At 40.0% G+C, this 24,370-nt stretch overlaps 1 protein-coding gene across 1 annotated transcript in view; it reads left to right on the top strand.

The window, feature by feature from the left end:
• LOC128206066 (cadherin-23-like) overlaps positions 1-24,370 on the top strand; it is a 72,535-nt gene that overhangs the window by 38,484 nt on the left and 9,681 nt on the right. Inside the window, exons 27-30 of the mRNA XM_052908198.1 lie at positions 623-785; positions 2,441-2,617; positions 3,493-3,648; positions 4,853-4,978. Coding sequence (XP_052764158.1) covers positions 623-785; positions 2,441-2,617; positions 3,493-3,648; positions 4,853-4,978 — 622 coding nt within the window. The remainder of the gene's footprint in view (positions 1-622; positions 786-2,440; positions 2,618-3,492; positions 3,649-4,852; positions 4,979-24,370) is intronic.

Raw genomic sequence — 24,370 nt, 5'->3', positions numbered from 1 at the left:
TGTCGAATCCTTGATACGCCCCTGAACAATATGTTGCCGAGTAACAAAATTATGACACTAAGATCATTTCAATTTACGACTAAGATTGACTAATATCTTTATTGAATCGAGAGCCGTTTCTATAAAAAAAGGTCTTAGTTGATTTTGGTTAGGTATAAGATAAACTGTATAATACAAAAAGAAAAGAACTACAATCCTGTATAAACTGTTGTACCGTAAGCGTGAACATTATTGATAAAATAATCAAATAATATTCAAACCATTCTACAAAACTCCGCCAAGTTGAAATTTTGGCTTAGGATTGCATTACTTAATACAAGTCAAATTAAAATAATTCACATGTGTTTAAGAAGCAGAAAATAGCAAAAGGCCAAGACATATTTTTATATCTTTTCTGTCAAATAAAAATATTAAGACATTAATGTCACTTAATTGTTTGTTTACATCATGCAGTTGTGACCCGTGGTGACCAATTTGAGAACCCCTTTGAAGTCACGTGATTTCTGACTCTGTTAAATCATAAATGTACTTGAATTTATTATACAATTATCCTGACTATTATGAAACATAGTTCACAACCTGTAAAACTTATACAATAAATACAAACAATTTCCATTTTTAGGGCCCAGATATCACGAACTTACAGACAGGCGTGAGCATAAATGAATGGCAATCGGACGAACTCCTTTTGAAGGATCTAGTGTTGTCAGAGGACGCAACGGACTGTAGTCAGGTGGCGCCTGTACAAGACGAATTCTCGATAAAGTTTGAACCCACAACCAGTGGTAATGTTATTATAATACTCGCTCATGATGGCATATATATCTGTTCTGCTTATCAAGGGAGATCACTGTGAATGAGATTGCCGTCCTTCATTGAAATTAACTTTACAAATCGCTTTTAAGATCGTATGGGTATTTAGAAATACTATTAACTTATATAACTATATAAAAACTACTAATGTGTACTTTAATTTTGGTAGAATAACTATATTATAATTTGGTTGGCATTTAATAGTATTGTTTCCCCTTAAAAAGAATTGCCAAACAAGGAATTAACTGTGTGGGCGAATATTTCGTACGAGCAAAAAATATGGCCCCTAACCAGTATTATTATATCGTTATCAAGTAATTAGTTGAATTCCCGAAAGTGAGAGGATTTCACTAAGGAAAAAAAACGGTAGATTTAATTTAGTTCATAAAAGGAGGATTGTTCATTACTAAATATAGTAACTTGTGGCCACTACTTAGTAAGTTTTGGCCACAACTTGGTAACTTTTGGCCATTACTTAGGAACTTTTGGCCACTAATTAGTAACTTTTGGCCACTACTTAGTAGCTTGTGGCCACAACTTGGTAACTTTTGGCCACTAATTAGTAACTTGTGGCCACAACTTGGTAACTTTTGGCCACTACTTAGTAACTTTTGGCCACTACTTAGTAACTTTTGGCCACAACTTGGTAACTTTTGGCCACTACTTAGGAAATTTTGGCCACTACTTAGTAACTTTTGGCCATTACTTAGTAACTTTTGGCCACTTCTTAGTAACTTTTGGCCACTAATTAGTAACTTTTTGGCCGCTACTTAGTAACTTTTGGCCACTACTTAGTAACTTTTGGCAATAACTTAGTAAATTGTAGCCACTACTTAGTAACTTTTGGCCACTACTTCGTAACTTTTGGCCACTACTTAGTAACTTTTGGCCACTACTTAGTAACTTTTGGCCACTACTTAGTAACTTTTGGCAATAACTTAGTAAATTGTTGGCCACTACTTAGTAACTTTTGGCCACTACTTAGTAACTTTTGGCCACTACTTAGTAACTTTTGGCCACTTCTTAGTAACTTTTGGCCACTTCTTAGTAAATTGTGGCCACTACTTAGTAACTTTTGGCCATAACTTAGTCACTTGAGGCCCAAACTTTGTAAATTGTGGCCACTACTTAGTAAATTGTGGCCACTACTTAGTAACTTTTGGCCATAACTTAGTAAATTGTGGCCACTACTTAGTAATTTTTGGCCACTACTTAGTAAATTGAGGCCACTACTTAGTAATTTTTGGCCACTACTTAGTAAATTGTGGCCACTACTTAGTAATTTTTGGCCACTACTTAGTAAATTGTGGCCACTACTTAATAACTTATGGCCATAACCTAGTCACTTGCGGCCCCAACTTAGAACATTGTGGCAACAACTTAGTAGCTTTGCTGATGTCACCTCTGAGCCACCGTAATGAACACATGCACTGCAATGTTCCTATTTAGGCCAATGATTTAGCACTACTTGTTTTATTGAAATAAAGGAGCAAATCATCGAATAGTTATCCTTAAATTAAAAAAAAAATCTTTGCTTACATTTTAATACGTTGTAAACTTAAACAAAGTTCCAAATAATCGGCCTTTTGAAACTATATAAGACACAACAATATTTTGTTTATCGCAGCATGGTCAGTATATTACGTAAGCGAGGGCGTGGCGGGGCGCCCTCTCAGTTACGAGACGAATCCGGCCTACAACCTTAAAATACAGTGTGTGGACGCCGCTGGGGCCGCTGGACCCGTGCGGACATTGACTGTAAACGTTGTGGACAATCAGGCGCCAACATGTGCGAATATTCTTAGTGAGTGTTTTTGAATATCTTAAGATTGTTATTTTTGTAAACAAATATTCATAGAACTAATTATTAAGAGTCCATATCACTGAGGGCCATCATATTAAAAGGACCGGCCAGCTTCGGGGGCTGACTGGCCTGTCCTTATGATGTCCTTTGGCCCTATATGATATGTCATTATTTTATATCATACATTTCAAATTACCATTCTATAACTTTTAAAGGGCTTTTGATATTTCATTGAACAGAGCAAACTATGCACACATGTCTACTTGAATTACTTGTATTGCGAAATATTTCGCAGTTGTGCAAATCGCAAAGCAGCACTCAAAATTGTTATGATGACAGCGGTCGTTACAATATATTGGCTGTCCTGACCTGTCCAAAAATATTGTATGAACAGCTGACGTAAAAAATAGGATTTATTTTTATCAGCGATAAAGGGTCAAACCGACTTTATATATACAAAGAAAGCTCCTTATTGCCGGAAAGCCTAATGATAAAGCCAAATAGGGTAGGCATTCATTTGGTCGGTTCCTTGCTTAAGTCTTCACATGGACATAGAACATATGCTTTATCAGGAGCGGATCAAGGATCTAAAGTTAGAGGGGGGGTAATTTAGGGGCGTTAATTTTTTACTAGTGCCCTCCCGCCGTAGCGATATTTAATTGTTGAACGTACTTGTTGAATCACACTCAAAGTATTCTAAATTTTAGGGGGAGGGGTGTTGGGGAGGGGACGCAGGGGGCGGGTGCTGGATACGCTAGTGTTTATGATATTTTATATATTTTGATTGAAAATATATATATTTAGACATGGCAGGAAAAGGGCAATATACTATAAGATAACAATTACATTATTATCGAGTGTTTTTGTTCTTAAAGGTTCACCAATTACGAAGGTATCACTTATTGCCAAGGATTTCGATGCGACAAGCCTGGTGTTTTCCGCCACTGCTGATGACTTCGAAAATGATGACGTCACGTTCTCGTTACCGGCATGTGAACCAAACGATACATGTCCGTTTATTATGACACCAAGTAAGCATATTTGATATACATCTATTACTGGCAATGCTAATAGCTTAAAACAATTAAGTTTTTTTTTAAAGTACACGATTCGAAATGGTTCAAGTGCCAACAATTTGGGACTATCAAACGATGTTAAGGAATTTAATAATCCAGGGTATCAGTGGATGTATTTCTTCCGTTATTAATATTTGTTTAAAAGAACAAATACGGAAAAAGTAATAAAAGACCATGACATGACAGGTGTAAAGTTTTATATTCGAGAAGTGTTTGCCCTACATCTTCAGCCAATCAGAAAGAATCGCTAGATCTTTAAAATGTTTAGTTTCTCATTTGTGAAGAATCGTTACTTATTCATGTTATTGCTGAAGACGACTCTTCATGATAAAGTTTATTGCTATAACTGCGCATGCGCATAAAGTCAAGTCTACTGTTTGCAAATACAAAGGAATAAATTCAGTGTCAACGCTGATTAAAATGACGTCACAGTATATTACAGTGATTGAAAGGTCTTTTGACAGGCGCACATCTTAATTTTAAAAGTGAGCAAATTGAGAGGGGCTAACACTAAATCGATTAGAATTAATTATAAATAATGTTTTCGTAAATTAGAAACCACGGTCCCTTCGATAAGCTCTGCTCCCTTAGGGTCCTTATTCACGAATACATTTCTTAAATGGTGTGCACTTTACTAACCGATAATTTTTCCTATAGAAATTGTAGGTGGGGTTGGGGGATGTATTGTTTGTGGTAACAATAAAGTTGATAAGTGCTTATTGGTGAACATGCTAGACTGGCCCCATTTTTATTTAAAATGTTTTAAGTCTTAAATTACTTACCCAGTATATTTTTCTCTTGCGCACGGCTATATAAAACAGCATATACCGATTATGTATAGGAGTTGTTATTTTTAGAATGCAATTGAGGTATAATAAAAAAAAAACAGTATATGTAATATTTAGATGACGTGAAGTAAATTCTAAATGAATAAGAATGGGCGGAGTTAGCGTAGCAAATAGCCCTTCTCATTCATTAAGAAATTACTTCAAGTGCAAAACCTTGTGTATCGGATAAGTGGCAGTAGGCGGACCTTTAAACATCCGCGAAAGGTGAAATTCTTAATGATCAAGTCTAGTACTTAATGCTTGCTTATCTGTACTTTCATTGGTTTAAAATGTAGGTTGTATTCTTAATTATGTTCTTGCCTGCTGTTCAGATGGCGATATATACACGAATGTTGACCTTCACTCCCATAACCAGTCTGACTACGAGTTGTCGGTGAAGCTGGAAGATAAGTACAACCCTAACACCCCACCATGTACCCTTCTTATTGAAATTATAGGTGAGTTAAGATGGCTACGAAATAGATTTTGTTTTCTACCACCTCAGATAACTATGCTTTAAATCCTTAGATTGCCCACGGGCGAAGATAAAATGCCCGTATTGAACTCCGTTTTAATGGACACCACAATGTAAATACCTCCCTTGTTGTGGCAATATTTAGAACGCTTAATGATTTTTTCTCGCTTCAAATGTCACCATAAAACAGTTTTCACGCATCAAGAAATAATGAATCGTTCTCCTAAAACTATTTAAAGAGCGATTTGAATATTAACATAATCTGAATCACTGCGCGCATATCCATGACAATCATGAATTCAGCCAGAAAATACATCTTTATTTAATTGTTAAACTGAGGTGGAAGAAAAAGCATCCTCAATAGCCGTTCGTGTAAGATAGGTTCATCCCGACCCTCGCCCAGGGTGTTTTGCGGAAACTCGGTTAACCTCGTTTCCGCAATACAATCTACGAGTTTCCGCAAAACAATCTACGCTCGGGTCGGAATGATCCTATCTTACACTCTCGGCCATGGAAGATACTTATAATATTTACATTGTATATATAAGACGTTTTGCTTTGTTATATTTCCATTTTGACATTGCACATAACTTTTCTGTAACCAAAACTTTTGTTCAAATTAGATCAATGACCCCGATCCTTCCATTAATGGTTTTCTTTCATCTTTTTAGTGTAGATTTGGGAGTGATTATATGAAGCCGAAGTGTTTATTTAAAGCTGCACTCTCACAGATAGAACGCTTTGACGACTTTTTTATTTTTTGTATTGGAACGAGCCAATTTTTGTGAAAATCCATGGAAACCAGAAATATAAGACAGCTGAAAAAAAAATAGATCACATATTTTTATATTTAAGTTAAACAAATTCATGTTTTATGCATTTTTTCTTAAACCGTTAGTAACGGTTTAAGCCATAAAACATTAATTTTCGAACGGAAATATGAAAATCTGTGCTCTGATCTTTTGTCAGCAATCTTTTATCATTGGTTTGAAGATATTTACGCAAAAATTTGCTCTTTCCAAAACAAAAAATAAAAAAGTTGTAAAAACAGTAGATCTGTGAGAGTGCAGCTTTAAGAAAGGTAACATATATATGTCATTCGGAACATCTTGGTGAGTTGTCATCGCAACATCATCGGTACCTCAGAAGAAGTAGTTCGTAACATTTTAAATAAAAGTATTAATTGGTTACTGTGTTTTTTGATTTTGTATTACTTAGTTTAAATGCTTGCCCGTGAAGTGTTTTATTGCACATAAATAAAAGTCCAAAAAGTAAAGTCATTAAGTTTAACTGCTGAATTGAAATTAAGTTGTGATCTAGTTTCAGCGTAGTTAAATGTTAATATTTCTGTGATTTGTAAACCGTCCATATACATCTGAGGCTGAAGGAAAATGGATGAGGAGTTCCGATTAACATATTTATACGAACGCTCCGGATACCGGATAAACTCATGGAAATTTAAGAATATGTCAAAATGATAAATTACAGTGTGTGTATACCACGTAATAAATTTAGTCATATATGCTACATCAGAAGGCAACACTTTGCTTAAAATGAAGACTTAAATCAAAGATGACTTTCCTTTTACTACACCAATTCAAATGAAACAAGGGACAGTCTAAGCCGCTTAAAAAGCCACGCCTTCGCTTTATTACCGGAGTTTGATAAGGTGATTAGTTTCGTCAAACACTTCGACAAATCTGTTTCCAAAATAATGTTTTGACAGTGCTCCGTCAGACGGGGGTAATGTGAAAAGGTTTGTCGAAGTGTTTCCAGAAACTAAACTCTCAATCAAACTCTGGTAAAAGACCGAAGGCGGGACTCCGTAAGTGGCGTTGACTGCGCTATGTTTCATTTTAAATGGTGAAGAAATAGGAATGTTATCTTAAGTTTGTTTAAAGTCTTTATTCGAGGCAAAATATTGCCTTCCGACGTAGCATTTATGACGCAATTTATCACGTGGTATACACGCACTGAATAAAATAATGTGCGTGAAGTTAGCACCGTAGCACCGTATCACCATATCACCGCGGTGATGCGGTGCTAGCACCGTATCTCCATATATTGTCAGATCAGTATACTAGTAGTATTAAGAGTCTCTTATTCCTGGATAATGCACCTATAACACTGTGTGGCAAGACCTAACCATAGGTAAAAGTTGCATGTGAATAATCTAGGATTTTAGGCCGGCAATGCCGTATTTGAATATAGGCACATAATGGCTATTTGCCACATAGTCAGTAAAAAAACACGCCGAAACGTTGGTTTATAATTAAAAGTAAAGTATACGTGTTATTTTTTGTGTTACTCAATTAACCACATAGTCAGTAACTCATATACAGGGGAAACCTTAAAATCAGCGATGGGATCATAGCGATCAATGTCACCGTGTAGCCAAAACATGGCCATGGGTGATAGAACATGTTAATTTCCTAGGATTTCAGGCTGAATAGGCGGAATAAGGAGATGACATAGGTTCCAAATGACTATTTATCGCATAAAATGGTATAACTATGGTGCGGAAACCTCAAAATGAGCATGGAGACCATAACGACCTATGTCATCGTGTAGCCGAGGACTAGGCCTAGGTAATTGTATTTGTGAATAACCTAGGATTTTAGACAGGCTTTGCGGTAGAGGAACATACAATAGACCCCCAATGTCTATTTGCCGCATATTCATTAACTGGTTATGGCACGGACACTTTAAAACAAGCAAGGGGACCATATCGACATATGTCACCATGTAGCCGAGACCTAGTCCTAGTTGATAGTACATATGAATAACCTAGGATTTTAAGCAGGCTATGCGAGATACGTACATGGAAAAGGCTCCCAATGCCTATTTGCCTCTTATAAATGACATGTTATGGTGCAAAAACCATAAAACGAGAAACGGGACCAAAGCGACCTATGTCACCATGTAGCAGAGACCTAGTCCTAGGTGAAAGTACATATGACTAACCTAGGATTTTATGCAGGCTATGCGAGATAGGGACTTAGAAAAGGCTCCCAATGTATATTTTCCTCATATCCATTACATGTTATGATGCAAAAACCTTCAAACAAAGCAAGGGGACCATAGCGCATTATATCAGTGTGAATCTTAGACCTAGTCCTAGGTGATAGTACATATGAATTACCTAGGATTTTAGGTAGGCTATGAGTGATAGGGGCATGGAAAAGGCTCCCAATGCCTATTTTCCTCATATTCATTACATGTTATTGTGCAAACACCTTGAAACAAGCAAGGGGACCAAAGCGACCTATGTCAGCTCGTTGCTTAGATCTTTTTCTAGGTGATAGTACATATGAATTATCTAGGATTTTAGGCAGGCTATGCAATATAGGGACATGGGAAAGGCCCCTTATGCCTATTTGCCTCATTTTCATTACATGTTATGGTGAAGAAACCTTAAAACGAGCAAGGGGACCATAGCGACCTATGCCAGTTCGTTGCTTAGACCCATTCCTAGGTGATAGTACATATGAATTACCTAGGATTTTAGGCAGATTGTGACAGGAAGTGACATGGAAAAGGCTTCAAATGCCTATTTTTACCTCATATTTATTAAATGTTATGGTGCAGAAACCTAAGAACGAGCAAGGGGACCATAGCGACCTATGTCAGCTCGTTGATTGAACCTAGTCCTAGATGATAGTACATATGAATTACTTAGGATTTTAGGCAGGCTATGTGAGATAGGGACATAAAAAATGCTCCCAATGCCAATTTGCCTCACATTTTTTACATGGTATGGTGCAGAAACCTTAAAATAATTAAGGGGACCATACGTCACCATAGCGACCTTTGTCAGCTCGTTGCTTAGACCAAGTCCTAGGTTATAGTACATATGAATTACCTAGGGTTTTAGGCAGGCTATGCGATTTAGGGACATGAAAAAGGCTCCCAATACCTATTTGCCTCTTATTATTACATGTTATGGTGCATTAACCTTAAAACGAGCAAGGGGACAATAGCGAACTATGTCAGCGTGTGGCTTAGACCTAGTCCTAGGTGATAGTTCATATGAATTACCTAGGATTTTAGGCAGGCTATACGAGATAGGGACATGGAAAAGGCTCCCAATCCCTTTTTGCCTCATATTCATTACATGTTATGGTGCAGAAACCTTAAAACGAGCAAGGGGACCACAGCGACCTATGTTAGCATGTAGCTTAGACCTAATCCTAGGTGATAGAACATAAGAATTACCTAGAATTTTAGGTAGGCTATGAGTGATAGGGGCATGGAAAAGGCTCCCAATGCCTATTTTCCTCATATTCATTGCATGTTATTGTGCAAAAACCTTAAAACGAGCAAGGGGACCAAACCGACCTATGCCAGTTCGTTGCTTAGATCTATTCCCAGGTGATAGTACATATGAATTATCTAGGATTTTAGGCAGATTGTGCGTGATAGTGACATGGAAAAGGCTCCAAATGCCTATTTTTACCTCATATTCATTAAATGTTATTACATGGTATGTTGCAGAAACCATTAAATAATTAAGAGGAAGGGGACCATAGCGACCTATGTCAGCTCGTTGCTTAGACCTAGTCCTAGGTGATAGTACATATGAATTACCTAGGATTTTAGGCAGGCTATGCAATATAGGGACATGGAAAAGGCTCCCAATGCCTATTTGCCTCTTCTTATTACAAGTTATGGTGCATTAACCTTAAAACGAGCAACGGGACCATAGCGAACTATGTCAGTGTGTGACTTAGATCTAGTCCTAGGTGATAGAACATATGAATTACCTAGGATTATAGGCAGGCTATACGAGATAGGAACATGGAAAAGGCTCCCAATCCCCATATGTCTCATATTCATTACATGTTATGGTGCAGAAACCTTAAAACGAGCAGCGACCTATGCTAGGGTGTAGCATAGACCTAATCCTAGGTGATAGAATATATGAATTACCTAGGAATTAAGAAAGGCTTTGCGAGAAAGGTACATGGAAAAGGCTCCAAATGCCTGTTTTTACTTCATATTCAATAAATGTTATGGTACAGAATCCTTAAAACGAGCAAGGGGACCATAGCAACCTATGTAAGCGTGTAGCTTAAACCTAATCCTAGGTGATAGTACATATGAATTACCTAGGATTTTAGACAGGCTATGCGATATAGGGACATGGAAAAGGCTCCCAATGCCAATTTGCCTCACGAGCATGTGGACCATAGCGAACTATGTCAGCGTGTGGCTTAGACCTAGTCCTAGGTAAAAGTACATATGAATTAGTTACGATTTTAGGCAGGCTATACGAGATAGGGACATGGAAAAGGATCCCAATGCCTATTTGTCTCACATTCATTACATTTTATGGTGCGGAAACCTTAAAACGAGCATGGGGACCATATCGACCTTTGTCATCATGCAGCCGAGACCTAGTCCTAGATGATAGTATATGTGAATAACCTAGGATTTTAGGTATGCTATGCGAGATAGTGTCATGGAAAAGGCTCCCAATGCATATTTGATTCATATTATTTTCATATTTTGGTGCGGTAACCTTAAAACGAGCAAGAAAACCAAAGCGACTTATGTCACAATGTAGCAGAGACCTAGTCCTAGATAATAGTATACATGAATAACGTAAGATTTTAGGCAGGCTATGCGAGATAGGGACATTGAAAATGCCCTCAAAACCAATTTGCCTCATATGCATTACATTTTATGGTACAAAAACCTTTATACGAGCAAGGGGACCATAGCGCCCTATGTCAGTGTGTAGCTTAGACCTATTCCTAGGTGATAGTACATATGAATAACCAAGGATTTTAGGCAGGCTATACGAGATAGGGACATGGAAAATGCTCCACATGCCTATTTGACTCATATTCATTACACGTTATGGTTCAGAATCCTTAAAACGAGCAAGGGGACCACAGCGACCTATGTCAGCGTGTAGCTTAGACCTATTCCTAGGTGATAGTACATATGAATAACCAAGGATTTTAGGCAGGCTATACGAGATAGGGACATGGAAAATGCGCCACATGCCTATTTGACTCATATTCATTACACGTTATGGTTCAGAATCCTTAAAACGAGCAAGGGGACCACAGCGATCTATGTCAACGTGTAGCTTAGACCTAGTCTTAGGTGATAGTACATATGAATTATCTAGGATTTTAGGCAGATTGTGCGTGATAGGGACATGGGAAAGACTCAAAATGCCTATTTTTACCTCATATTCATTACATGTTATGTTGCAAAAACCTTAAACAAGCAAGGGGACCAAAGCGACCTATGTCAGCTCGTTGCTTAGACCTAGTCCTAGGTGATAGTACATATGAATTATCTAGGGTTTTAGGCAGGCTATGCGATATAGGGACATGAAAAAGGCCCCTTATACCTATTTACCTCATATTCATTACATGTTATGGTTCAAAAACCTTAAAACGAGCAAGGGGACCATAGCGGTTTATGTCAACGTGTAGCTTAGACCTAGTCCTAGGTGATAGTATGTATAAATTACCTAGGATTTTAGGCAGATTGTGCGAGATAGGGACATGGAAAAGACTCTGAATGCCTATAATTACATCTTATTCATTAAATGTTATGGTGCAGAAACCTTAAAACGAGCACGGGGACCATTGCGACCTATGTCAGTTCGTTGCTTGAACCTAGTCCTAGATCATAGTACATACAAATTACCTAGTATATTAGGCAGGCTATGCGAGATAGGGACATGAAAAATGTTCCAAATGCCAATTTGCCTCACATTTATTACATGTTCTGGCGCAAATAATTAAGGGAACCATAGCGACCTATGTCAACTCGTTGCTTAGACCTAGCCCTAGGTGATGGTACATATGAATTACCTAGGATTTTGGGCATGCTATGCGATATAGGAACATGGAAAAGGATCCCAATCCCTATTTGTCTCATATGCATTACATGTTATGTTGCATTAACCTTTAAACAAGCAAGGGGACCATAGCGCCCTATGTCAGCGTGTATCTTAGACCTAGTCCTAGGTGATAGTACATATGAATAACCTAGGATTTTAGGCAGGCTATACGAGATAGGGACTTGGAAAAGGGTCCACATTCCTATTTGCCTCATATTCATTACACGTTATGGTTCAGAAACCTTAAAACGAGCAAGGGACCATAGCGCAGATTGTGCGAGATAGAGACATGGAAAAGACACCAAAAACCTATTTTTACCTCATATTCATTAAATGTTATGGTGAAGAAACCTTAACAGTAGTAAGGGGACCATAACGACCTATGTAAGTTCGTTGCTTGGACCTAGTCCTAGGTGATAGTACATATGAATTATCAAGGATTTTAGGCAGATTGTGCGAGATAAAGACATGGAAAAGACTCCAAATGCCTATATTTACCTCTTATTTATTAAATGTTATGGTGCAGAAACCTTAAAACGAGCACGGGGACCATAGCGACCTATGTCAGCTCGTTGCTTGAACCTAGTCCTAGATCATAGTACATACAAATTACCTAGGATATTAGGCAGTCTCTGCGAGATAGGGACATGAAAAATGGCCTCCTATACCTATTTGCCTTATTTTCATTACATGTTATGGTGAATAAAACTTAAAACGAGCAAGGGGACCATAGAGACCTATGACAGTTTGTTGCTTAGACCTAGTCCTAGGTGATAGTACATATGGATTACCTAGGATTTTAGGCAGATTGTACTAGAAAGTGACTTGGAAAAGGCTCCAAATGCCTATTTTTACCTCATATTTATTAAATGTTATGGTGTAGAACCCATAAAAAAACAAGGGGACCATAGCGACCTATGTCAGCTCGTTGCTTGAACCTAGTCCTAGATGATAGTACATATGAATTACCTAGGATTTTAGGCAGGCTATGCGATATAGGGACATGAAAAATGCTGCCAATGCCAATTTGCCTCACATTTATTACATGTTATTGTGCAAAAACCTTAAAACAATTAAGGGGACCAAAGTGACCTATGTCAAGATGTAGCTTAGACCTAGTCCTATGTGATAGTACATATGAATCACCTAGGATTTAAGGCAGGCTATGCGAGATATGGACATGGAAAAGGCTCGCGGTGCCTATTTTTACCTCATATTCACTAAATGTTACGGTGCAGAAACCTTTAAACGAGCAAGGAGACCATACCGACCTATGTCAGCTTGTTTCTCAGACCTAGTCCTAGGTGATAGAACATATGTATAACCTAAGATTTTTGGCAGGCTACGCGAGATAGGAACATGGAAAAGGCTCCCAATGTATAATTGTCTAATATTCATTACATGTTGTGGTGCGGAAACCTTAAAACGAGCATCGGGACCATATCGACCTTTGTCATCATGCAGCCGAGACATAGTCCTAGGTAATAGTACATATGAATAACCTAGGATTTTAGGCATGCTATGCGAGATAGGGACATGGAAAAGGCTCCCAATGCATGTTTGATTCATATCATATACATGTTTTGGTGCGGAAACCTTATAACGAGCAAGGTGACCAAAGCGACCTATGTCACCATGTAGGACAGACCTAGTACTAGATGATAGAACATATGAATTATCTAGATTTTAGGCAGTCTATGCGAGATAGGGACATGGATAATGCTCTCAACGTCCATTGTCCTAATATTCATTACAGGTTATTGTGCAAAAACCTTCAAACGAGCAAGGGGACCATACCGCCCTATGTCGGCGTGTAGCTTAGACAAAGACCTAGGTGATAGTACATATTAATTACCTAGGATTTTAGGTAGACTATGGGTGATAGGGACATGGAAAAGGCTCCCAATGCCTATTTCCCTCATATTCATTACATGTTATGGTGCAAAAACCTTAAAACGAGCAAAGGCACCATAGCGATCTATGGCAGGTCGTTGCTTAAACCTAGTCCTAGGTGATAGTACATATGAATTACCTAGGATTTAAGGCAGATTGTGCGAGAAAGTGATATGGAAAAGGCCCCAAATGCCTATTTTTAACTCATATTTATTAAATGTTACGGTGCAGAAACTTTAAAACGTGCAAAGGGACAAAAGCGACCTATGTCAGCTCGTGGATTAAACCTAGTCCTATGTGATAGTATATATGTATTACCAGGATTTTAGGCAGGCTATGCGAGATAGGGACATGGAAAAGGCTCCAAATCCCTATTTGCCTCATATTATTACATGTTATGATGCATTAACCTTAAAACAAGCAAGGGGGCCATAGCGAACTATGTCAGCGTGTAGCCGAGACCTAGTCCTAGGTGATAGTACATATGAATTACCTAGGATTTAAGGCAGGCAATACGAGATAGGGACAAGGAAAAGGGTCTTAATCCCTATTTGCCTCATATTCATTACATGTTATGGTGCAGAAACCTTAAAACCAGCAAGGGGACCAAAGCGACCTATATCAGCGTGTATAGACCTTATCCTAGGTGAAAGTACATATGAACTACCTAGGATTTTAGGCAGGGTGTGCGAGATAAGGACATGATAAAGGCTCACGATGCCTATTTTTACCTCATATTCATTAAATGTTATGGTGCAAAAACCTTCAAACGAGCAAGGAGACCATACCGACCTATGTCAGCGTGTATCTTAAACCTAGTCCTAGGTGATAGTACATAATTATGAATATTTAAGATTTTAGGCAGAAAAGGATCCCAATCCCTATTTGCCTCATATTCATTACATGTTATGGTGCGGAAAACTTAAAACCAGCAAGGGGACCACAGCGACCTATATCAGCGTGTATAGACCTTATCCTAGGTGAAAGTACATATGAACTACCTAGGATTTTAGGCAGGGTGTGCGAGATAAGGACATGATAAAGGCTCACGATGCCTATTTTTACCTCATATTCATTAAATGTTATGATGCAAAAACCTACAAACGAGCAAGGAGACCATACCGACCTATGTCAGCGTGTATCTTAAACCTAGTCCTAGGTGATAGTACATATGAATATTTAAGATTTAAGGCAGACTATGCGAGATAGGGACATGGAAAATGCTCCCAACGCCTATTTGTCTCATATTCATTGCATGTTATGGTGCGGAAACCTTAAAAGAGCATGGGGATCATATCGCCCTTTGTCATCATGTAGCCAAGACCTAGTCCTAGGTGATAGTACATATGAATAACCTAGGAGTTTAGGTATGCTATGCGAGATAGGAACGTGGAAAAGGCTCCCAATGTATATTTGATTCATATTCTATACATGTTTTGGTGCAGAAACCTTAAAACAAGCAAGGGGACAATAGCGACCTATGTCACCATGTAGCAGAGACCGAGTCCTAGATGATAGTACATATGAATAACGTAAGATTTTCGGCAGGCTATGCGTGATAGGGACATGGTCAATGCTCTCAATGCCAAATTCATTAAATGTTATTGTGCAAAAACCTCAAAACGAGCTAGGGGACCAAAGCGACCTTTGTCAGCTTGTTGATTAGACCTAATCCTAGGTGATTGTACATATGAATTACCTATAATTTAAAGCAGGCTATGCGATATAGGGACATGGAAAATGGCCCCTTATGCCTATTTGCCTCATATTTATTAAATGTTATGGTGAAAAAACCTTAAAACGATCAAGTGGACCATAGCGCCCTATGACAGTTCGTTGCGTAGTCCTAGTCCTAGGTGATAGTATATATTAATTACCTAGGATTTTAGGCAGGCTATGCAAGATAGGGACATGGAAAAGGCTCCCATTTTCAATTTGTCTAATATTCATTACATGTTATGGTGCAGAAACTTTAAAACGAGCAAGGGGACCATAGCGACCTATGTCAGCTTGTATCTTAGACCTAGTCCTAGGTGATAGTATTTATGAATTACCTAGGATTTTAGGCAGATTGTGCGAAATAGAGACATGGAAAAGTCTCCCAATGCCTATTTTTACCTCATATTCATTAAAGGTTATGATGCTGAAACCTTAAAACGAGCCAGGGGACCACAGCGACTGATGTCAGCTCGTTGCTTAGACCTAATCCTATATGTTAGTACATATGATTTACACAGGATTTTAGGCAGGCTATGCGAGATTGGGACATGGAAAAGGCTCACAATGCCTATTTTACCTCATACTCATTAAAGGTTATGTTGCAGAAACCTTGAAACAGACAAGGAGACCATACCGACCTATGTCAGCGTGTATCTTAGACCTAGTCCTAGGTGATAATTCATTTAAATTACCTAGGATTTTAGGCAGGCTATGCGAGATGGGGATATGGAAAAAGGGTCCCAATGCTCATTTGCTTCATATTCATTACATGTTATGATGCAGAAAACTTAAAACAAGAAACGGGACCAAAGCGACCTATGTCATTGTTTAGCAGAAACCTAATCTTAGATATGAATAACCTAGGATTTTAGGCAGGCTATGTGGTATGGTGACGCGGAAAAGGCTCCCAATGTCTATTTGACTCATATTCATTATATGCTATGATGCAGAAACCTTAAAACGAGAAACGGGACCATATCGACCTATTTCACCTTATAGACGAGACCTAGTCGTAGGTGATAGAACATATGAGTAACCTATGATTTTAGGCAGACTATGCGTGATAGGGACATGGAAAAGGCTCCATATTCCTATTTGCGGCATAGTCATTAACTGGTAATGGCGCGGAAAAATTAAAACGATCAAGGGTACCATATCGACCTATGCCATAATGTAGTCGAGACCAAGTCCTAGGACATAGTGCATATGAATAACCTAGGATATTAGGCATGCTATGCGAGTTTGGGACTAGGAAAATGCTCCCAATGGCTTTTGACCTATATTCATTACATATTATGGTGCAGAAAACTTAAAACAAACGAGAAACGGGACCAAAGCGACCTATGTCATCTTTTAGCCGAAACCTAGTCTTAGGTGATATAACAGGATTTTAGGCAGGCTATGTGTGATGGGGACATGAAAAAGGCTCCCAATGTCTATTTGACACATATTCGTTACATGTTATGGTTCAGAAACCTTAAAACGACAAACGGGACCATAGCAACCTATGTCACCTTATAGACGAGATCTTGTCCTATGTGATACTTCATATGAATAACCTCGTATTGTAGGCATGCTATGCGAGATAGAGACATGGAAAATGCTCCCAATGCCTATTTGCCACATATTCATTTATGGTGCGGAAACATTACAACGAGCAAGTGGACCATAACGACCTATGTCAGCGTGTAGCTAAGACCTAGTCCTAGGCAGGCTATGCAGGAAAGGGACATGGAAAGGCTACCAATGTCTTTTTCCCTCATAATCTGGCATTGCGCGGAAACCTTAAAACGAGTAAGGGGACATAGTGACTTACGTTACTAAGTAGACTTGACCTTTCCCAGATGATGGTTTATGTGAATATATAGGCAGGTTATGTGGGATAGGGAAATGAAAATGACTCCCAATTCCTATTTACACAATAAACAACTAAAACGGTGCGAAACCCTTAACACGAGCAAGCGCACGAAGGGACCTATGGCACTTTGTAGCCCAGACCTCGCTTTAAGTGATAACATCCATGAATTACCAAGAATTTTAGGCAGGCTTCGAGGGAAAGGGGCATGAAATAAGCTCCAAATGCCTTCATTGCATTAATAGCAAACAGCGAAAACATGAACACGAATCACATATACCATAGCGTCCCAAATCGTGACCTGGCCATACACGGTGAGTGAACATATGAATATCATAGGAATTTATGCAGGCTATGCGGGATAGGGACATGAAATTTGCTTCTAATGGATATTTAGTTATTTATATTCTGGCATTGTTATGGTGCGGAAACCTTACAACAATCAAAGAGATCATAGCGACCTTAGTCACTGTGTAGCCGAGACTTTACCCCAGATGATTCCATATGTGAATTAGTTAGGGTTTTAGGCAGATTTTGCGGGAAAGGGGCATTTAAAGGAATCCCAAGTACTATTTAGCCAATATAAAACTTTTATGGTGCGATAACATTACAATGAGTAGTAACCTATGACACTTTGTAGCCAATATTTGGCTTGAAGTGATGGTATATGGATCAACCTAGGCAACTTATAGATAGATAGGGACATGAAAAATACTTCCAATGCCTACCTGGCATTACTAACATGTTATGGTGTGGAAACCTTTAAACGAGAAAGGAGACCATAGCGACCTATGTCACCGTTTAGCCGAGACCTGGCCATACTCGGTGTTGAAACATGAAAATATCCTATGCTATGCGGGATAGGGACATAAAATATGCCCATTATGCATATTAGTAATTTACCCGATATTCTTGCAGCGTTATTGTTTGTTATTGTGTGGAAACATTAAAACGTGCACTGCGACAATATGGACATATGTCACTGTTCAGCCGAGACCTTGCACTAAATGATGGCATATATTTGAATAACCTAGGATTTTAGGCAAGTTATGCAGGATAGGACATGATAAGACTCCCAATACCTAATATCCAATATACAACTGTTATGGTGCGATAACCTTAAAACAAGCAAGCGAACCATAGGGACCATTGCCACTGTATAGCCGAGACTGGTTTAAGTTTATGGCATATGTGAATCACTTAGGATTGTAGGGTGATAATGCGGGATAGGGACATGAAATAAGCTCCCAACACCTACCTGACCCACATACATACCGTTTATGTTGCGGAATCCTTACAACGAACAAGGGTACCATATCGACCAATATCACAGTGTAACTGAGACCTGGCCCTTGGCGAGGCCTTATGTGAATAACTTCGGATTTTCGAAAGACTATTCGAGATAGGGACATACATTTGGTTCTTAATGCGTGTTTAATGTGTGTATATAAATGTGCCTGTCATAGGCAATTAAATAAAAAAAAAGGTCCAGCTTTTATTTGTATTTAGGGTTATTACAAAGTGTGTGAAGCCCTAAACTGTGGACTCTGCTGTATAATTAACATAAATACACTGTCATATCGATCATAACATTGACATAACACCTTTGGGTGTGCACCGTCTTTGATGGAATCAATCCCAAAATATGTTGTTAAACTTATAAAGCCAAAAGGGGGTTGAGGCCTAGGGTACCCTAATAAGATTCGCTATTGCAGTAAGGGGCGGTCCACGATTTGATATTTCCTAGGGATCACAACTAAGTCTTGATCCGTCTTCCCCTTGAAGCATAGAATATGGGGCATAAATAAATAAGGAGATTTGAGGGTTCTTACGCTATAATATCGCTATGTCTAAATTCAGTCTTTAACTGTGCACTTTGGTGTAATATTTGTTTATTTATATGGACATAAAACATTAATTTTATGACGTCACATTCCCAATGTTCTTCCATGTTAGCCGAAAATATGTTAACACCTAAACAAATGCGCGGCTAAAATAATTCTAAAACTGTGCATTTTGTAATACATACACATGACAGAGGCTTGGAACTATCCCGGAATACGGTGAAGATGTTTGCCGTTACATAATGTCGTATCCCGGAGAGCAATGCTGATTTGTGATAAATGCATATTTATATACTTGATGTATGCTTATTAATGACAGGCTTTGATAAATTACCGCTTCAAATGGCCACATTCAGGAAAGGATACTAACACATTCATAAGTTTACAAAATGTTACCATATTTTTAAATATAATTCATTCAAGAAATATATTGTATATATGTAGCATACGTTTATAGACCTAAACATAAAGATAATGCTACTTATCTTTATCTAAAAGTAAACATATTGGATACTCAACAACACTGCTAAACGAAAAGCCCTCTTTTCCCCTGTAAGTAATCACTGTTTTCTCTCCTGCACCTCTTATACCATCCAAAATGTTACCCCTGTGTACCCTCCGTTAATACGGATGTTCGGTAGCAGTCAATCGTTTAGTCATCATTCGATTGTTCATCGTAAGATGCGAATCGGGGATCCCAAATTTCTTTCTATAAGGCATTGAAGGTAAATTTCGGCAATATATGTCTCTAAAAAATATAAAGCTATTGTTTTTGTTACAGGTACTATGTTACGACTGTTTCTTATATAGGGCCAATTTAAATTCGAAACTGTGCTAGAAACACCCTACATTTCAAATCTGAAGCTAAGCTTTAAAGCTGTACTCTCACAGATTGAACGTTTTGACACCTTTTTTTGTCTTGGAACGAGAATAACCAATGGTAAAAGACTGCTGACTAAAGATCAGATCGCAGCTTTATATATTTCCGTCCCAAAATTTATGTTTTATGCATTTTTCTTAAACCGTTAGTAACGGTTTAAGCCATAAAACATTAAATTCGGAATGGAAATATGAAGATCTGCGATCTGATTTTTTGTCAGCAGTCTTCACTGGTAAGCAGATATTTACGCAATATTTTCCAATTCCAAAACAAAAAAAAAATAAAAAAAATGGAAAAACGGTAAATCTGTGAGAGGGCAGCTTTAAACCTGATGTCTGCAACCCGGTGTTAATCAATCTCCAACGCAGTGTTCTCAATAATTTACATTTCATTTACCAAAATAACGTTTTTTTTTCTATTGACACGGGATTTTCATGTTGTGTGCTCAAACACCTTAGCGAAGTATATTCATGTGTTCGTTCATTATGCTCAGACCAGAGTTTCCCCAGATCAATGGCCTATGTGAGGTTGAAGTGATTCCAAATTCCTACCACTCTGGCAATATTCATGTTAATTGAACATAAACTCGTGAATGCCTCGAACATGAGCCATCACAGCATATTGAGGCATAAGGCAATGCTCACATGTTAATGTGCTCAAACCAGACTTTTCCGAATACAATGGTATATTTGAGGTTGAAGAGATTCCAAATGCCGACCACTCTAGCATAGTGGCAAAAGCCATGATAATTTTAAGCAAACGTATCAATGCCTAGAACATGAGCCATGAAAGAGTATTATTATTATCTATAGTTCACATTATAGGCCCTGAACCTAGTTATCATTACACTTTCTGTTAAGGACCTCTTAGTCGAATAATCGGGTCAGTCCGTCCCAAAAATGGCGTTTGCAGCAGCAAAGTTCAATTTTCGAGCTCTATTTTCGGCTATTCAGTACAACAGCTCCAGCGAAATAAATTGATCATAAAGTAGGCCTCGTGGCCTAGTTCATCCCTACACTTATCGTTATGTCCCCTAGGTAAAATTTTTGGGTCAGTTTGTCCCTATCCCGCATAGCCTGCCTAAAATCCTAGGGTATTCACATGTGCCATCACCTAGGGCCAGGTCTCGGCTACACAGTGACATAGGTCCCTATGGTCCCCTTGCTCGTTTCTGCGAGAACGAGCCTTACATGTATGGTAGGGGTCAGTGGGGCTTATATTGCCCATATACGCACAATGTTGGGCTAAGGACGGGGCCAGACTAAAATCCTCGTAGTATTAACAGTTTCCCCGAATGTATCACACCGCCAGGTAACCCTTGGATACAGTGCCATTGGTCCCCTTGCTCGTTTTTAAGGCATCCGCACCATAACAGTGTCTGAATATGGGCCAAATTGGCATGGGGGATCGAGTTCATGTCCCTATCCCGCATAGCCTGCCTAAAATCCTAGGGTATTCACATGTGCCATCACCTAGGGCCAGGTCTCGGCTACACAGTGACATAGGTCCCTATGGTCCCCTTGCTCGTTTCTGCGAGAACGAGCCTTACATGTATGGTAGGGGTCAGTGGGGCTTATATTGCCCATATACGCACAATGTTGGGCTAAGGACGGGGCCAGACTAAAATCCTCGTAGTATTAACAGTTTCCCCGAATGTATCACACCGCCAGGTAACCCTTGGATACAGTGCCATTGGTCCCCTTGCTCGTTTTTAAGGCATCCGCACCATAACAGTGTCTGAATATGGGCCAAATTGGCATGGGGGATCGAGTTCATGTCCCTATCCCGCATAGCCTGCCTAAAATCCTAGGGTATTCACATGTGCCATCACCTAGGGCCAGGTCTCGGCTACACAGTGACATAGGTCCCTATGGTCCCCTTGCTCGTTTCTGCGAGAACGAGCCTTACATGTATGGTAGGGGTCAGTGGGGCTTATATTGCCCATATACGCACAATGTTGGGCTAAGGACGGGGCCAGACTAAAATCCTCGTAGTATTAACAGTTTCCCCGAATGTATCACACCGCCAGGTAACCCTTGGATACAGTGCCATTGGTCCCCTTGCTCGTTTTTAAGGCATCCGCACCATAACAGTGTCTGAATATGGGCCAAATTGGCATGGGGGATCGAGTTCATGTCCCTATCCCGCATAGCCTGCCTAAAATCCTAGGGTATTCACATGTGCCATCACCTAGGGCCAGGTCTCGGCTACACAGTGACATAGGTCCCTATGGTCCCCTTGCTCGTTTCTGCGAGAACGAGCCTTACATGTATGGTAGGGGTCAGTAGGGGCTTATATTGCCCATATACGCACAATGTTGGGCTAAGGACGGGGCCAGACTAAAATCCTCGTAGTATTAACAGTTTCCCCGAATGTATCACACCGCCAGGTAACCCTTGGATACAGTGCCATTGGTCCCCTTGCTCGTTTTTAAGGCATCCGCACCATAACAGTGTCTGAATATGGGCCAAATTGGCATGGGGGATCGAGTTCATGTCCCTATCCCGCATAGCCTGCCTAAAATCCTAGGGTATTCACATGTGCCATCACCTAGGGCCAGGTCTCGGCTACACAGTGACATAGGTCCCTATGGTCCCCTTGCTCGTTTCTGCGAGAACGAGCCTTACATGTATGGTAGGGGTCAGTGGGGCTTATATTGCCCATATACGCACAATGTTGGGCTAAGGACGGGGCCAGACTAAAATCCTCGTAGTATTAACAGTTTCCCCGAATGTATCACACCGCCAGGTAACCCTTGGATACAGTGCCATTGGTCCCCTTGCTCGTTTTTAAGGCATCCGCACCATAACAGTGTCTGAATATGGGCCAAATTGGCATGGGGGATCGAGTTCATGTCCCTATCCCGCATAGCCTGCCTAAAATCCTAGGGTATTCACATGTGCCATCACCTAGGGCCAGGTCTCGGCTACACAGTGACATAGGTCCCTATGGTCCCCTTGCTCGTTTCTGCGAGAACGAGCCTTACATGTATGGTAGGGGTCAGTGGGGCTTATATTGCCCATATACGCACAATGTTGGGCTAAGGACGGGGCCAGACTAAAATCCTCGTAGTATTAACAGTTTCCCCGAATGTATCACACCGCCAGGTAACCCTTGGATACAGTGCCATTGGTCCCCTTGCTCGTTTTTAAGGCATCCGCACCATAACAGTGTCTGAATATGGGCCAAATTGGCATGGGGGATCGAGTTCATGTCCCTATCCCGCATAGCCTGCCTAAAATCCTAGGGTATTCACATGTGCCATCACCTAGGGCCAGGTCTCGGCTACACAGTGACATAGGTCCCTATGGTCCCCTTGCTCGTTTCTGCGAGAACGAGCCTTACATGTATGGTAGGGGTCAGTAGGGGCTTATATTGCCCATATACGCACAATGTTGGGCTAAGGACGGGGCCAGACTAAAATCCTCGTAGTATTAACAGTTTCCCCGAATGTATCACACCGCCAGGTAACCCTTGGATACAGTGCCATTGGTCCCCTTGCTCGTTTTTAAGGCATCCGCACCATAACAGTGTCTGAATATGGGCCAAATTGGCATGGGGGATCGAGTTCATGTCCCTATCCCGCATAGCCTGCCTAAAATCCTAGGGTATTCACATGTGCCATCACCTAGGGCCAGGTCTCGGCTACACAGTGACATAGGTCCCTATGGTCCCCTTGCTCGTTTCTGCGAGAACGAGCCTTACATGTATGGTAGGGGTCAGTAGGGGCTTATATTGCCCATATACGCACAATGTTGGGCTAAGGACGGGGCCAGACTAAAATCCTCGTAGTATTAACAGTTTCCCCGAATGTATCACACCGCCAGGTAACCCTTGGATACAGTGCCATTGGTCCCCTTGCTCGTTTTTAAGGCATCCGCACCATAACAGTGTCTGAATATGGGCCAAATTGGCATGGGGGATCGAGTTCATGTCCCTATCCCGCATAGCCTGCCTAAAATCCTAGGGTATTCACATGTGCCATCACCTAGGGCCAGGTCTCGGCTACACAGTGACATAGGTCCCTATGGTCCCCTTGCTCGTTTCTGCGAGAACGAGCCTTACATGTATGGTAGGGGTCAGTGGGGCTTATATTGCCCATATACGCACAATGTTGGGCTAAGGACGGGGCCAGACTAAAATCCTCGTAGTATTAACAGTTTCCCCGAATGTATCACACCGCCAGGTAACCCTTGGATACAGTGCCATTGGTCCCCTTGCTCGTTTTTAAGGCATCCGCACCATAACAGTGTCTGAATATGGGCCAAATTGGCATGGGGGATCGAGTTCATGTCCCTATCCCGCATAGCCTGCCTAAA

This window comes from Mya arenaria, chromosome 10, assembly GCF_026914265.1.
Source record: "Mya arenaria isolate MELC-2E11 chromosome 10, ASM2691426v1".
NCBI classification, from domain to species: domain Eukaryota; kingdom Metazoa; phylum Mollusca; class Bivalvia; order Myida; family Myidae; genus Mya; species Mya arenaria.
This window is presented reverse-complemented; position numbering and strand designations above follow the sequence as displayed.